Here is a 14,685-nt window from a genome sequence, read left to right on the forward strand (position 1 = left end):
TTATTCAAAACAATAGGATAAAGGTTAAGTTTAATCATAGGTGATAAAAAAAGGACTTGCGACCAAGAATATCGATCGAAATTTGCCGATCCAATTATATATCTATACATGGGTCATTAAGCCCCGCCGATTTAACTGAAATATAATATTTATTTATTTTAAAATATTTTTCTTTTTAAAATTATTTTATAAATATAGGTATGAGTATTTTTAATATTTATAATCAAAATTTTATTTTATTGTAATCTTTTTATTGAATTTGAATTAAAAAAATTAAGGTTTGATTATTTTAAATTAATACTTTTATAAAGTTTTCCTTAAATTTAAACCAGAATTTGGAACTGGTATAAATCTTGAAACCGGAACCTTCAAACCAGGGATAAATTTAGACATCAGAACTCTTCTCTTAAAATTTCTAAGAACCTAAACCTTTTTTAAATTTTATAGGGACACAGGTACCAAAAAAGGGATGACGAAGTACATATATAGCATAATTAGATTGAATTTAAATCACCTAGTCAAGTTAATTGGTATAATATTTAAAAATAGCTCGATGCTGTATGTCATGTGCCCTTGGCTAAAAAATATATAGGATAAAAAAAATTGTTATAAAAAATTAATTATAGATATATTATATTTAAATGTAAATAATTTTTAAAAAATTTTATCAACGTTTCTCATAACAATATGACGAGTTATCGAATGAATGATAAAATGTTGGAGTGGTAAAGTGTCGTGTTAAGGAATGGCGCCAGGAGGAATAACCATGTTTCAATTTTTTTAGAAATATTAAACAAAGAGAGGTAAATTTATATTTTTTGCTGAAACCGAGAAACCTAATATATTTTGCTTGATGTTGTAAATGATTTTAATGAATATATTAAGTGATCCATTATTATCCAAGGTTGATGCTGGAAAACGAGGATGTATAATTTGCACCACAAATTAGATTTATCTGTGAAACTTGTCAAATTCACTTTTCATTTTATATGCTTTAAAAATTTTCATAAATTCTAACATTGCAATTAATTTGCGTAATAATATTTTATTTTAAAAATATTATCAATAAAATAATCGTTTATAAAATTTCGTAATTGAAATACTATTATAAATTTTTTGGAGATTGTGATAAGTGCAATGGTTAAGATACCATATATAGTACCGCCTGTAACTTGAGTTAGGGTATTTTAAGATTTTTTAATAGTCATGAGTAATAAAAATTAAAATTTTTATATTCAGGAAATAGGAATCACCACTTATTAATTAATAAAAAAAATATAATAGATAAGATGTTAATAATGATAATCAATGACCATCGCAATTAGGGTTGATACATCATCGATAATGTATTGTTTTAGCCCTAATCAATTTTAAATTTATATTTTAACTGATTCTTTTTTCCGATTAAATTTTCAATTAAATAATGAATAAAAGCAAGAGTTAAAAATAAAACGTAAACAGATAAAGATAAAAGCGAATGATTAGACAATTTGAAAATATATTATTTTGTTTCCTATTTTTTTAAAAAGTGTAATTGTAAAAATCGTGTCTTAGAAATAAATAAAATCTGGCCGGTGATTCCCGTACTAAATTTTTCCGAAATTTAACATCTGTTTAACCTGTTTAGTAAATATTCCTTATAATAAACCAAAAATAAGTTCTCAAGGACCGCATTTTATTTATATATATATCCTAATTCCATTTATAATTAAAGTCGAGTTGCGCTTCTTATCATTGAGATTGGACAAATCTAGAAGCCTATATTACATGACTCTAACTATAATATCTTTTTAAAATTAATATAAAATTATACATTTAATTTACCAAATTAGATTCATCTAACGATGTAAGTCTCAGTCCTGCATTTTGGATTAATTGTTTAGCTTGATATGATGATGGAACGCATTTAATATCCATCAGTTTCCCCGATTTTATTAACTCACCTAGATGTTAAATCAAAATACTGTGCATATGATGCTCATTTAATAATTTAAAATATTTATATTCGTGGGGAGACCGGCGAACATAGGTCCAAGGAGGAGACCACCATATATTTTACAAGACTAATAAAATTAAGGTCTTAAATTTAATCCTAAAGTGCTTCTCATGCAACTAGAATTTTACTAGAATCATGGCACTATCTTAGTTTATGCTTTTACAAAACGAAGTTGCCTTGTATCCTGTTTCATTAAGGACTTACTTGCATATATTTCTAATATCAACAACAGTTTGGGAATTCCTTCAGTATGGACCCTATAATATCCAATCATCAGAGGGGATTCAGCAAGGTGATCCCCTAAGACTTGTCCTTTTTTGCAAAGAGATACAACAGATCATACAACATCTCAACAACAAATATGAGTAATCTCTAAATTGAACCCTTGCCTCATAAAACATACAAATTATAATCAAAAATTTTGATCTATGTATGAAATACTATCAATTTCCCAACTTCCTATTGTTTTTCATTCCAACCCACTCATGAAAAGCTGTTTCATCTGTATTCACAAATTGGAAGGATAATTAGTTCTCAAACTTTTATTAACAATTATCATTACTAAAGGAAACAACTCCCCTCTTACAATCCCTATACCACCCTAACACGCTCTTTTTTTGATAAAAAATCTTTTTCCTAATTTCCAAAATCACACATGATTTTTGGTCATCTTCGGTTTATTTAATTGATGGTATTTTAAACCTTCTCGAAAAGGAGATTAAATCTCTTATAGAGAAAATCCTTAACCTAAAATTTTCACCTTTTGCTTGGCAACCAGCAATTCTCCCTAGCAGGTTTAGTGGCACTGGCATTCGTTCTTCAAAAACAATCGCTTTCGCTGCCTGCAACCTATCAAGAGTTCACCTGACTTTCAGCTGATGAAGGCCCTTTCTACAAGGAATGATTACAAGTTGAAAACCTCAAGCCTTCCAGCGGGTACAACTCAAAAATATTGGGACCTTCATTTGATTGCTCATTCCGTATCTTTCATTAATTCGTTGCAATTTGAAGCGGGTTATTGCCGACTTGGATAATAACTATGAGTGATTTTAAGCTATTCCTAGTGTGAATTTGGGACTTCACCTTAGTGCTGAGGAACTTCGCAGTTTGCGCTTAGAATGCCTAATTGTTTTTCCTTGAACTTGTATTTTATGGAAAACGGCAATCAAATCGAATGGCTATCATCCTATCCATTGTGAATTCAGTAAGGGGAGAAGTCAAATAATAAATTATCTATTAGGTAATATTCTTAATTAAGCTGGGTATCTATCCACTCTGAAACCAGTAGGACTCAATACATCTGACGGAAAAAGACTAGATGGCCTCACTCTTATTCCATTGAAGGAAGGAAAAAACTAGCTTATGATTATACATGTATAGCTGTATTTGCAACCAACAATTCCCTTCCGGAATGCATAACCTAGGAGATGAGAAAATTTAATAAATACTTTTTTTAGAGAATTTTGGCCCTAAAGCTACAAGATATCTTCTTTTAGAATACATACTTGAATTAAAAATTTTATTATGGTATGAATTAAAGATCTGCAATAAGTGAGTTTTAATCCGAACTCCCGTTGTTTAAACCAGCTCGCTAGCCTATTTATTTAAATTTTGTTTAACCCATCCGACAGCTAAATTAAAAATAATTTTATTGGTTGGTTTGGCTCTTTATTTATTATTTTCAACTTATAAATATGCAATATCATGAGATAAATTTTTAAAATAATAAATAAAAGTCCGTTTTGCTCTTTTACCCAAAAAATATTACAAATTCGCTGATCCATTGTTTTAAAAAAAGTATGAATTATTGTTAGATAATATGAATATGGGTATAATTATCAAAATTTAAATTCGAATCATATTCTATTCTAATTAGATTTACTTAAAATTAGATAAACTTCACATTGTTTAATTAAAATTTGGATATTAGTCAAATATGCTTGAGTATTATATGAAAATTAGTTTGGTTTGATTTAATCAAAATTATAATTGCAAGCCATATTTTTGTGGAAATTACCTTAATTTATTATTGTAAAGAGTTAGATGAGCATTATGTATTATTTTGGGATATTTCAAAAAAGTTTTAGATGAACTTCACTATTTATAATGTAATGAGATTGGTGATAAATAATAATTCTACTGATGAGGATATTATTGTATACTAGTTTTCAGTATTTCTAATAAAATAATATTCCAAACAAACATAAATCTAGCCATTCTAAATTTTAAAGAAAATACCAATAATTTTAATAATGTATCAAGCACATCTAAAACTAAAATTTTTGTAGTCAAGAATAAACACAACTCAATAGCGCTTTGACACTATCAATTTTTATGTCAAATTGCCCTATAAAATAAATATTTTATAAATTTTTCAAGATTAATGTGCTCAACTTAAAAAACTCAATCAAGATACATAATTGGCAAAATACTATTAGATTTTGAATATTATCAATAACAAATTAGATACTTTAAAGGATTTCACTCTTATTCGCGATGGCTAGCAAACATCCGTGGAGAGTTTACATTTATTTATCACATTCATAGCAAAAATAAATACACTACTAATTTATTCTATGAATAAAATCGATTTCAATTTTCTTTGACGTTCTATTTATCTACCATTTAAAAAAAATTGCCACCAAATCATTTGAAACTTTTTCACTGCAAAACTTAAGTAAAATTTTTCATAAAGACATCAATAATGACTTGATTTGAGCCTTTATAAACGGCTAACACAATATTTTAGCCAAAAAATATTGGACTTCACTAATAGATGTCCAAAACTTTGTACCATCTATGAGTAAAATCTTCAGACTGGCGTAATATATTTTAGACAAAATATTGAGTTAGCCGTTTTTTAAAATCAACTCAAATAGAGGCGTTTAAAAACGGTGCAAGTACTACCTATGAAAATAAATTTAATGGGTGTTAGGCGTTCTTAATATAGACATAAGGAGTTCATGCCAAGCATTATAAAATCATTGAAAAATTAGCTCAATCCCTATCTAACTATCGATAGCAAAAAATATGAAAGGTCTGGAGTCTTGTTTAGGCAAAATATAATTATATTGAATGCCTTGCTGTGCCGCACTTGGCCTAAATCTATTTATTATAGATTTATATGAAATAAGTTTTATCGAAAGATGATATGAAAACCAAAAAAATTATTAAATATATGAAATTTAGTGGTATTTTATCTACAACTAGTGTTCGTCAAACTTGCAGTCGAACTGACGGCTCGGTCCGGTACAAGGCGGTGGCTTCTGACTAAAGGGTCCGACATCAAAGTCTGGTCTGATACGACCGAAGATTAATTAAGATATGAAGAATTAACTATTGCAAAATATTTGAGAATAAAAATTTAAATTGATAATTACATAAATCTTCTAAATGTATTCAACTAATTCGATTTCTTGTTCTCTCACATTTTTATCTAAGGATAAAGAAATAAAGATTTGATTTAGATAACTTTATTTTTTAAATTTAAAATCTATTTGTTTTAGAATCCATAGGTTTTTTAGGCATATTATAAATTTAATCTGTGTTTCTTAATATAATAGGTATAGCATAAGTTATGTTTGTTATGAATAAGAGCAAGCTATTTTTAGCTCATTCCTGGTCTTTGTTCTATTAGCTTTAATTTAATAAGCATCAGTATCAACAAACAAAGAAGAGAAAAAAGAAATGTTTACTAACAGTTTTACCTCTCGAGTTATCATTTATATATTTTTTATAACAATTATACCTGGAAAATAAATAAACTCCCCATTATCATCTTTTAATAGCAATCGATATACTATATATAAATTCTAAATTTTATGATTTGGGAAATGATGTTTAATATTATTTTAAACTTTATATATATATATACAAACTTTTTAATAATTTTTTAACTTTTATATGATTTCGGAATTTATGAAGTAATATAGAGGCCTTCAAGGCTCAGTCCGTTATAATTTATAAAAAAAATTTCTCGGCCCGACCTGACTTATTATAAATTTATTTAATATTGTTAGGCCCGAACCGTCATCATTTTTTTAAAATTTGCCCGGCCCAGTTTATAAAAATTTTATGAAAAGTTAGGCCTGACCCGTTAAATCTTTACGGAAAGTCTGCCACGGCCCATTAAATTCTTTTATATGAGTATTTCATATAAGCTTGAGTATTAAACTTCTTTAAAAATTTAATGAGCGAAAGTGGAATAATTTTATATAGTCGATTTCAAAGGTATTGCATTGAGTTTTTCTAGTGTTCCCTAAATTTCTGGTAATATATCGTCATATATATTGTATTAAAATAAAATTATATACCTAATTTCTGGGCAGCATAGACAACAGTTGTTCCACTACCAAGTCCTACCCTCATGCCGCTCTTTTTAATTTTTTTATATATAAAAACAAAATAAATTTATATTAAAATATTTCAGTAAATTATTAAACCTTCCTAGGAATCTTAAAATTGTTTGGTACAAAATACAAAAATTAGCATTTAAAATCATATATTTTTTTCTTGTCGCGTTTTTCTTAAAAAAAACATTTTAATGTTAGGCAGCTGAAATCAACATATAGTTTTGGATTTATAGGCAAAAAAATAATTTAAATTTTAAAACAATAAATATTGGATATGTATATTAATATTTGGGGCCACGAAACGTTCGTATAATTTATTGTAATTAACTGCACACGGGCAGAATTCGGCTGGATCAGCAGGTCTCTAACCCAAGGTTTAGCTTCTTTATATATATTAGCCCCCTGTTCTTTGAACCCAACTATTATAATAGAAAAACTAAATAAAGATGAGATATACGCCTAATTTATATTTGAATTCTTGGACTGGTTACAAAAAACTAATATCCTTCATGCCCAAAAAGCTGAAATATCAGGCGCCAATCAAATGTGGGAATCAAAAAACAAATATGAAGGCACGACTGCAAGCATATATCCCAACAATTCCCAAAAGAAATATGACTAACTCGCAAATTTTAACAGCATCCATCGCAAGTGTTGTTAAACACTACTTAAAGTAGCGCGCTATCGTTACCGCTATCGTTTTCAAATGAGTAGCGCGCTATTAGCTAATTTTAAAAAAAAAGTAGCTAAAGCTTCTTTTTACGCTATTTTGATTTTTTTTTTTAATTTTTTACGTAACTTTATTTCCACAAATAAAATATTGGTATAAAAACATGACTATAATTTGTTACATATATATATATATATATATATAATTTATTTATTTTGAACTTTAATAATAATAACATTTCGCTACTCTCATCCCCAAGTCTCGAGCGACGATCAGAAAGTATACGCTTTGCCATAAATAATCGTTCAGCACTAACACTTGAGGGCAACGCAGTATTAAATTTAATAAACACACTTTTTATATGAAAAAAATCATCAAAAACATTTAAATGAGTAATTTTAGATTTTAAAAAAACATCTAGAGGTTCAATAATATTATTATTATTTATTTCAAAATAATCGTCTATGGAAAAGCGCGGTTTCGATCTTGCTATAGTATTAGTATCGTGAGGCAACCATCAGCCTATCCAGTTGCCCTTTAGATTCAGTCAAATTAATGTATGGCCAATTTAATTTGAAACTAGGATGAACGATAGCAGCTATTACATTATCATCTTCATACAGATCTGGAAATTTAATTTATATAAAGCGATTGTATTTATTATAAAAAAAGAATACCTTTTTAATTTTCAAAATTTAAATTTATCTGAGATTTAGATTCATTTATAAAAAAATATTAAAATAACATTAAATTATGGTAAATAAAGATTTTAAAAATATAATTATATACACAAGGTAATTAATAATATATTAATTTTGAATTTTATATTAATGCAATATATTAATATTATAGATTGTGTTGTAAATTAAGCCAATTTAAATGGCTAATCAAGCAATAAATCATTCATTTATATAATTGTATAATAGAAAATAAAAATAAAGTTTTTTTGACCTTTTCTCAATGCCTTTTTTTTAGCATAGACTCTACCAGTGGTTGGCAAAATTTTAGATTATGATTATTTTGAGCTTGGTAATTAATATATACTCAGTGTGGGAACAAAATATCCTATGCAATGGTTTTTCAAATTAAAGCTGCTTGTATGATTTGAGGATAAAATTTTGCGACACATCTTGCATCGAAACCGATATCCAGTAGTAAATTTTTCTTCAAGATTAAAGTATTTTTTGAATTTTGGGAAAGGATAATCTATATTTTTTTCTTTTTCCAAAGAAATTTCGCTATCTTCAACAATCTCACACATTTTTAATAACTAAATTTATAATGCTAAGATTTATAATGTATATAAATATAAATTTATATTTCAAAATATAATTAAATAAAAGAATTATAATTTTAGATTTAATAAAAAATATATTTAAATAATTTTTAGATGTATTTATTATGTAAAATTGAAAGTAGTAGTAGCGAGCTATCGCTATCATATTTTCTAAAAAAAGTAGACCGCTAAAGCTACCGCTACTGAAAAAAGTAGTGCGCTATTTTAACAACACTGCATCGCACTTTATTTTTTCTTTATGCAATCTAATTCGTACTAGCATAATCCTAAGGCTTGCTTACTTCCCATCTACTTCAACTTAGACAAATTGGCTTAAAGAAATTTAAAACAGCTGCCAGTTATATACCTACATTGTTGATACATCGATTGAATATTTAGAGGCACTCTACTCAAGTGTCAGTCATTTAGAACCTAATCATCGCAAATCGAAAACTAAATATTCTCATATTAATTCTGATTCTGTAAAGTAAATTTACCATTAGGAATTTAAATATCTAGACTAAAAATCTTTAATTCATATATGCTATACTGTCGGTGGCGACACTACCATTCAAACTAGAAGTCTGCATTGGGCGGATTTTTAGCGGTTGGAGCTAAAAAAATTAAGAACGGGAGGGCTGGTTAAGAAAATTTAAACAATGGAGGGGAGGGGGGTAAAAAAATTTTTAACTTTTATTATTTAAAATCATTTAAGTAAACATAAATAAATAATTATTCTGGTGAACTTTTTGGATATTAAAAATTAAAATGGCCATTTTTGGTATAATAATAAAACTTTTCTTAAAATAAATTAACTTTTTTGGATATTGAAAATAAAATTCCCATTTTTGGACATAATGAATATTTATGCATTGTATAGTTTTTTTAGTAATTATTGTATATCTTTATATTTACTGTTGTAATATTAGTTAAACAAAAAAATGTATTATTCAAATTGTGATAATATTCAAACAAAAATAATGTTTTATTAAAATTATTACTTTATTAATTAAACTTAGCCTATGTAAATGAGATGAAAACGCGTGATAATTGGAGATATTTCAGATTTTAAGGGTTTAACAATTGTAGGATTTTTCGCATATAATTTTCTTAATTTTTAATCTTTTTTGTTACTTTTTCCTTTTATGTTAATTTATAATTTATTAATTTATATTAAATAGAATTTAAAAGGAATTCGAATTTATATTATGTATTTTCTTTCTATTTCATTTCTAGGCTCTAATACTCAACTTCATTTACCCTTATTTTTATTTTTTTATATCTAATATATATAATTTCTAGTGATGTAAAGTAATGTCAAAAAAATAACGTCGTTACTAACGGCGTTACTTTTTTTTGAAGAAAAGGAACACCATTCATTACCTTCTTCTAGAGGTAATTTTCCTAATACTATATATTATTTTCCTTTTTAATTTATTTATCTATTTCCTCTTCAAATATAACAATTTTTTAGAAAAAGAAAAAAGAATAATAATGTGTTATAATTTCTTCTTTTTCAGGGTTTTTATAACTTCCATAAATAATAAAAAAAATAATATTGATAAAAAACAAATAATATTGATTAAAAGAAATAAAATTGACAAAATTATAATACTGATAAAAAAACAAATAATATCGATTAAAAAAATATTGGTAATAATAAAGAAAAACAATACACATAAATTTAAAGTAAGCATGCCTATCACACGCCCCCCATAAAAAAAATCAATTAAATTACGCGAAAAATATATCGCATACAATATTATTATTCATATCGGTTACAAAAAAAAATATAAATTTATTCAATAAATTTTATCTCACTGTTCTCGGAATAATTGTTCCAAATCATCGGCCGATAGATTTACTATCGGCCACTCTTCAAGTAAATCTCCTACATTATTCGAAAGTTGGGCCTGTTCTTGAGACGGTCCTATCACTGCCACTGGTCGCTCAACTTCCAAGGCTGCGGGTTGCTCTACTTTCGTCGTTCCACCCATGGTTTGTAAACCCCCCGCTCCAGTTACGGCCGGTAACGCAGTCCGGACGGAATAGGCCCCTCGAATTTGCTCACCATTATCCCTGTCGTTTCTTGATCTTACCAAATTTCTTCTATCATAATTCCATCCCGTATAAACATGGCGGGGCCCGCGGGGGCATCGAGCCTGTAAATGACTCCTTGCTCCGCAGATGAAACACAACTGGATGTTCAGTACGGTACTTAAACCCGAATGGCTGGGCTGGGGTAACTCGGATCCATGACCCATTCCGTTGAACAATTCCATAGTTTGTCTATTTTGCGGGGGTCTGGGATCGGGTCTCGATCCTGGATGTATATGATTTCCCTCCGTGTCAACCCTGCCCCTGAAGATACTAATTCGAACGGTGATATTTTCCCAATAAATATATTCATGGATACCTACCATTTTTAACTTCAACAAAATAGAAAGGTATAATAAAAAAAAATATAATGTACTTTTTCTTTTCACAATTTCTTAAATACCAAAAAAAAATTTCTTTACAATTAAAATTTATGAAAAAAAAATTAACAATTTTCTTTATGAGTGAATTTAAAAAATTAAACAATTTTGGATACTCCTTCTTCTTCCAATAACACCCTTCAAAACAAAAATGTTTATCCGTTTTTTTTTCCAACTGTCGTCACTCCTCTATTCTTTCTCCAACAAGATACGATCTTGTACCAATTTTTTTTTTATTCCCATGATTTATTAACTTTCTCTCATACGATCTTGCTTGATAATTAAATACGAATTATTATTTGGGCACCATCAAATAACATTTTTATATCATGAGTTATCTGATTTATGATGGTTGATGAGCCAATAACGCTATAAAAAAAAATGAGAGAAACATAAAAATTTTATCAATTGCATTTATTAAAAATCATATGATTGGGACATTATCGCACTGCTACTTAAAGATATATATTATCCCAACATGGGATTTTCAACAATTTTATATATTATATCAATGAATCTATGATTAATTTGGATATACTAATTTCGATATTTAAAAAAAATGTTACATATATATATATTTCACTGTATTATTACAAATATATTTCCTTTCAATTCCATTTAATTCTCATGGGATTTCCAACAATTTTATATATTATATCAATGAATCTATGATTAATTTAGGATATATTAAGAATTTTTAAACATTGTTAAACATTATATCAACAAATCTATGATTAATTTGGATATATTAATTTCGATATTTAAAAAAAAACGTTACATATATATATATTTCACTGTATTATTACAAAGACAAATATATTTCCTTTCAATTCCATTTAATTCCCATAAGACAAATATATTTCCTTTCAATTCCATTTAATTCCCATATCATTTCATTCCGCCTCATACCCCTGATCGTAATCTTCCTGGCTCCAGACCTCTTTTTAGTTAGTCCCGATGTCTTATTCCTTCTCTTCCGTCAGTGAATTTTACTCGACTTAATTTATGTCCAATGTTTTCTATGATTACTCCAGACTCCCACCTTCTTGTAACTCCATATATTATTGCCCACACGATTTGTCCCACTACAAATTCAGGTTTCTCTACTATCTCCCTCTCCACTTCTTGATGTGGTTTTAGCTTTAATGAATCTAATAATATCTTTGTTCGCCGCTCTAAAAACTTCTCTGCTGGAGACTGTTTTTCTCCCTTTCGACTGTTGTTATAATAGGCTACGGCTATCCAAATTTCCCCACCTCCATACTTTGATTTTTTTAACCAGCTCTTAACAAGTGCTACCATTCTTTCAGCCTGGCCGTTCGGGCTTGGATGGTATGGCGGCGTTAAAACGTGTTTCGCCCCTGTTTCCTCACAAAATAACTTGAATTGACCACTTATGAAGGCCGGACCCCCATCCGAAACTATTATATTAGGTACTCCAAACGGGGCTTAAAGTTTTTTTAACATTTTTATCACAATTTGAGTTGTCAATCCCCTCACTTCTTCGTACTCTATCCATTTGGAAAAGCATCAACCACCAGGAGATATATCTTGTTTTCAAAGTCGAGAAAATCTAAATGGATTCTCTCCCAAGGTCGTACCACTTTCGGCCATACGCTTCTCTTGTCTTTACGAGGCATACTGGCCCATGAATTACACATCAAACAACCTCTGCAAATATTTCCAATTTCCTTATTCATGCCAGGCCACCAGACATACTCACGCCCCCATTGCTTCATTCGCTCAATCCCTTAATGTCCAGCGTGTATCATAGATAACACTGCGCCTCTCAATTTCATGGGTACTACTCCTCGGTTTCCTCGGACCAGACATTCATCCACTATGGCTAGCTCTTTTTCTATGCACTTAAAATGTTTATCTCCCTCTCTCCACGGTTTCTTTCCCATAACGCCCCTTTTAATTCTCATTAGTTCGCGATCTTTCAAGGTGATTCTTATTAGTTCCTCCCAAGTCACGGGACCACCTCTAGCTATCCTTGCTATCGTTCGAATTAGTCCCTTTTCGTTCTTTTCTTCCACTTATTCGGATCCTATTTCGCTTTCATCTTCTCCCGCCCCACATCGAGACAAAATATTAGGTAAATAGTTTTCCCTTCCCCGCCTATATTTCACCTGCACATCAAAACTGCCAACCAGTAATAACCATCTTTGTAAACGAGGAGAAAACATCAGCTCCTTATTATCCTTTTTGAAAAGATGGACTAAAGGTTTGTGATCTGTGTAGATTATAAATCTGCATCTAATTAAGAATTCCCGGCACTTGGTCAATCCAAAAATAACCGCCAAGGCCTCTTGTTCGATTACTGAATACCTTGTCTCTGCTGCTTTAAAAATTCTCGAGAAAAACAAAATAGGTCTCTCCAGTTCGTCTATGTAATGAAGCAATGCTCCACCCACACCCCTATTTGAAGCATCCACGGACAATATGACTTCCAAATCGTTATTAAAGCATACCAAGATAGGTTCTTTTCCGATTCTACATTTCAACTCTTCAAAAGCCTCTTCCTGCTCATCTTGCCATATAAATTTTTCTCCCTTTTTCAATAATTTATAAAATGGTGCCGCTATCCGTGCAAAACCCTCCACAAAACGGTGATAATAGTTTACCATTCCCAAGAAAGCCTGTACCTCCACTTTATTAAGGTCTCAGCATGCTTGTTATGCTCGCCATATTTTTGTCCAAAGGCTTAACCTCCTTTCCATTGATTTTATGACCCAAATATTATAACCTCAGACACTCCTAATACACTTTTTTCTGCGCTTGCCCGCAACCCTTTATCCCTGATTCTTTTGAACACCTCCTCCAATCTTTGCTCATGCTGTTCAGGAGTTTCTCCTATTACTAATACATCATCCATGTAATAAAACACTCCTTCTATACCTTGGAAAACAGCTACCATTGTTCGTTGAAAAATCGGAGCCGACACGCTAAGTCCAAATGGTAGTCTACAAAATGCATACAACCCTCTTGAAGTAGTAAAATAACCTTTGCACCACAGGTTTTACCCGCAATTGTAAATATGCGTTGGAAAAGTCCACCTTCGAAAAGTACATACTACCCTTCAAATTGGACAATATTTCTTCAATTCGAGGCAACGGATATTTGACCTCCACTACCCACTGGTTTAACGTGACCTTATCCGCGCATAAACGGAGCTTTCCATTGGCCTTTTTCACCGGTACCAATGGTGTCGCCCATTAGCTATATTCTACAGGACATATTATGCCTTTTTGCACCCATTGATCTAATTCCTTATTCACATTTCGCCATTCAAACGGTATTCGCGGTAACGCACAAAATTTTGGTACATGTCCCTCCTTCAATTTGATATCCACCTCATAATCTCTTAGACATCCCAAACTTTCTTCAAAGATTTCCTTATAATTATCCACCAATCTTTGCACTCCCTCTTGCACTTTTATTATCGCAAATTTCATTTCCTTATTTCGAAATTCCTCGTCTTTTTCCGTTCTGTCTCTTTCTCCTTCACCACTATTTCCTGATTACATATTCTTTTTGAATTCCTGTTTCATACCATCATATTCCGTCCATTCTTTGCGCAGCTCTGTTTCACCATTTGGCATTTTATCTAGCTTCACTTCTAATTTTTTATTATCATTAATTTCTTCCTTCCTTTCAGCATCTTTTCTTCCCTCTTTTCTCCTAAAGTCGCGTCAATCCCTAAAATTCCCCTTGATTTTCCCCCAAATATCTCCCCTAAAATTCCTCCCGATATCTCCCCTAGAATTCCTCCCGATATCTCCCCTAGAATTCCCCCCGATATCTCCCCTAGAATTCCCCCGATTTCTCCCCTAGAATTCCCCCCGATTTCTCCCCTAGAATTCCCCTTAATATCTTCCCTAAAATTCCCCCCATCTCCCCTAGAATTCCCC

At 30.1% G+C, this 14,685-nt stretch overlaps 1 protein-coding gene across 1 annotated transcript in view; it reads right to left on the reverse strand.

Annotated features, from left to right (window-relative positions):
* LOC135926197 (ribose-5-phosphate isomerase-like) overlaps positions 1 to 14,685 on the reverse strand; it is a 59,008-nt gene that overhangs the window by 24,454 nt on the left and 19,869 nt on the right. Inside the window, exons 3-4 of the mRNA XM_065461955.1 lie at positions 6,310 to 6,370; positions 1,825 to 1,943 (exon numbers count right to left, since the gene is read on the reverse strand). Coding sequence (XP_065318027.1) covers positions 1,825 to 1,943; positions 6,310 to 6,370 — 180 coding nt within the window. The remainder of the gene's footprint in view (positions 1 to 1,824; positions 1,944 to 6,309; positions 6,371 to 14,685) is intronic.

Source organism: Gordionus sp. m RMFG-2023, chromosome 3 (genome assembly GCF_954871325.1).
Source record: "Gordionus sp. m RMFG-2023 chromosome 3, tfGorSpeb1-WG-v2, whole genome shotgun sequence".
NCBI classification, from domain to species: domain Eukaryota; kingdom Metazoa; phylum Nematomorpha; class Gordioida; order Chordodea; family Parachordodidae; genus Gordionus; species Gordionus sp. m RMFG-2023.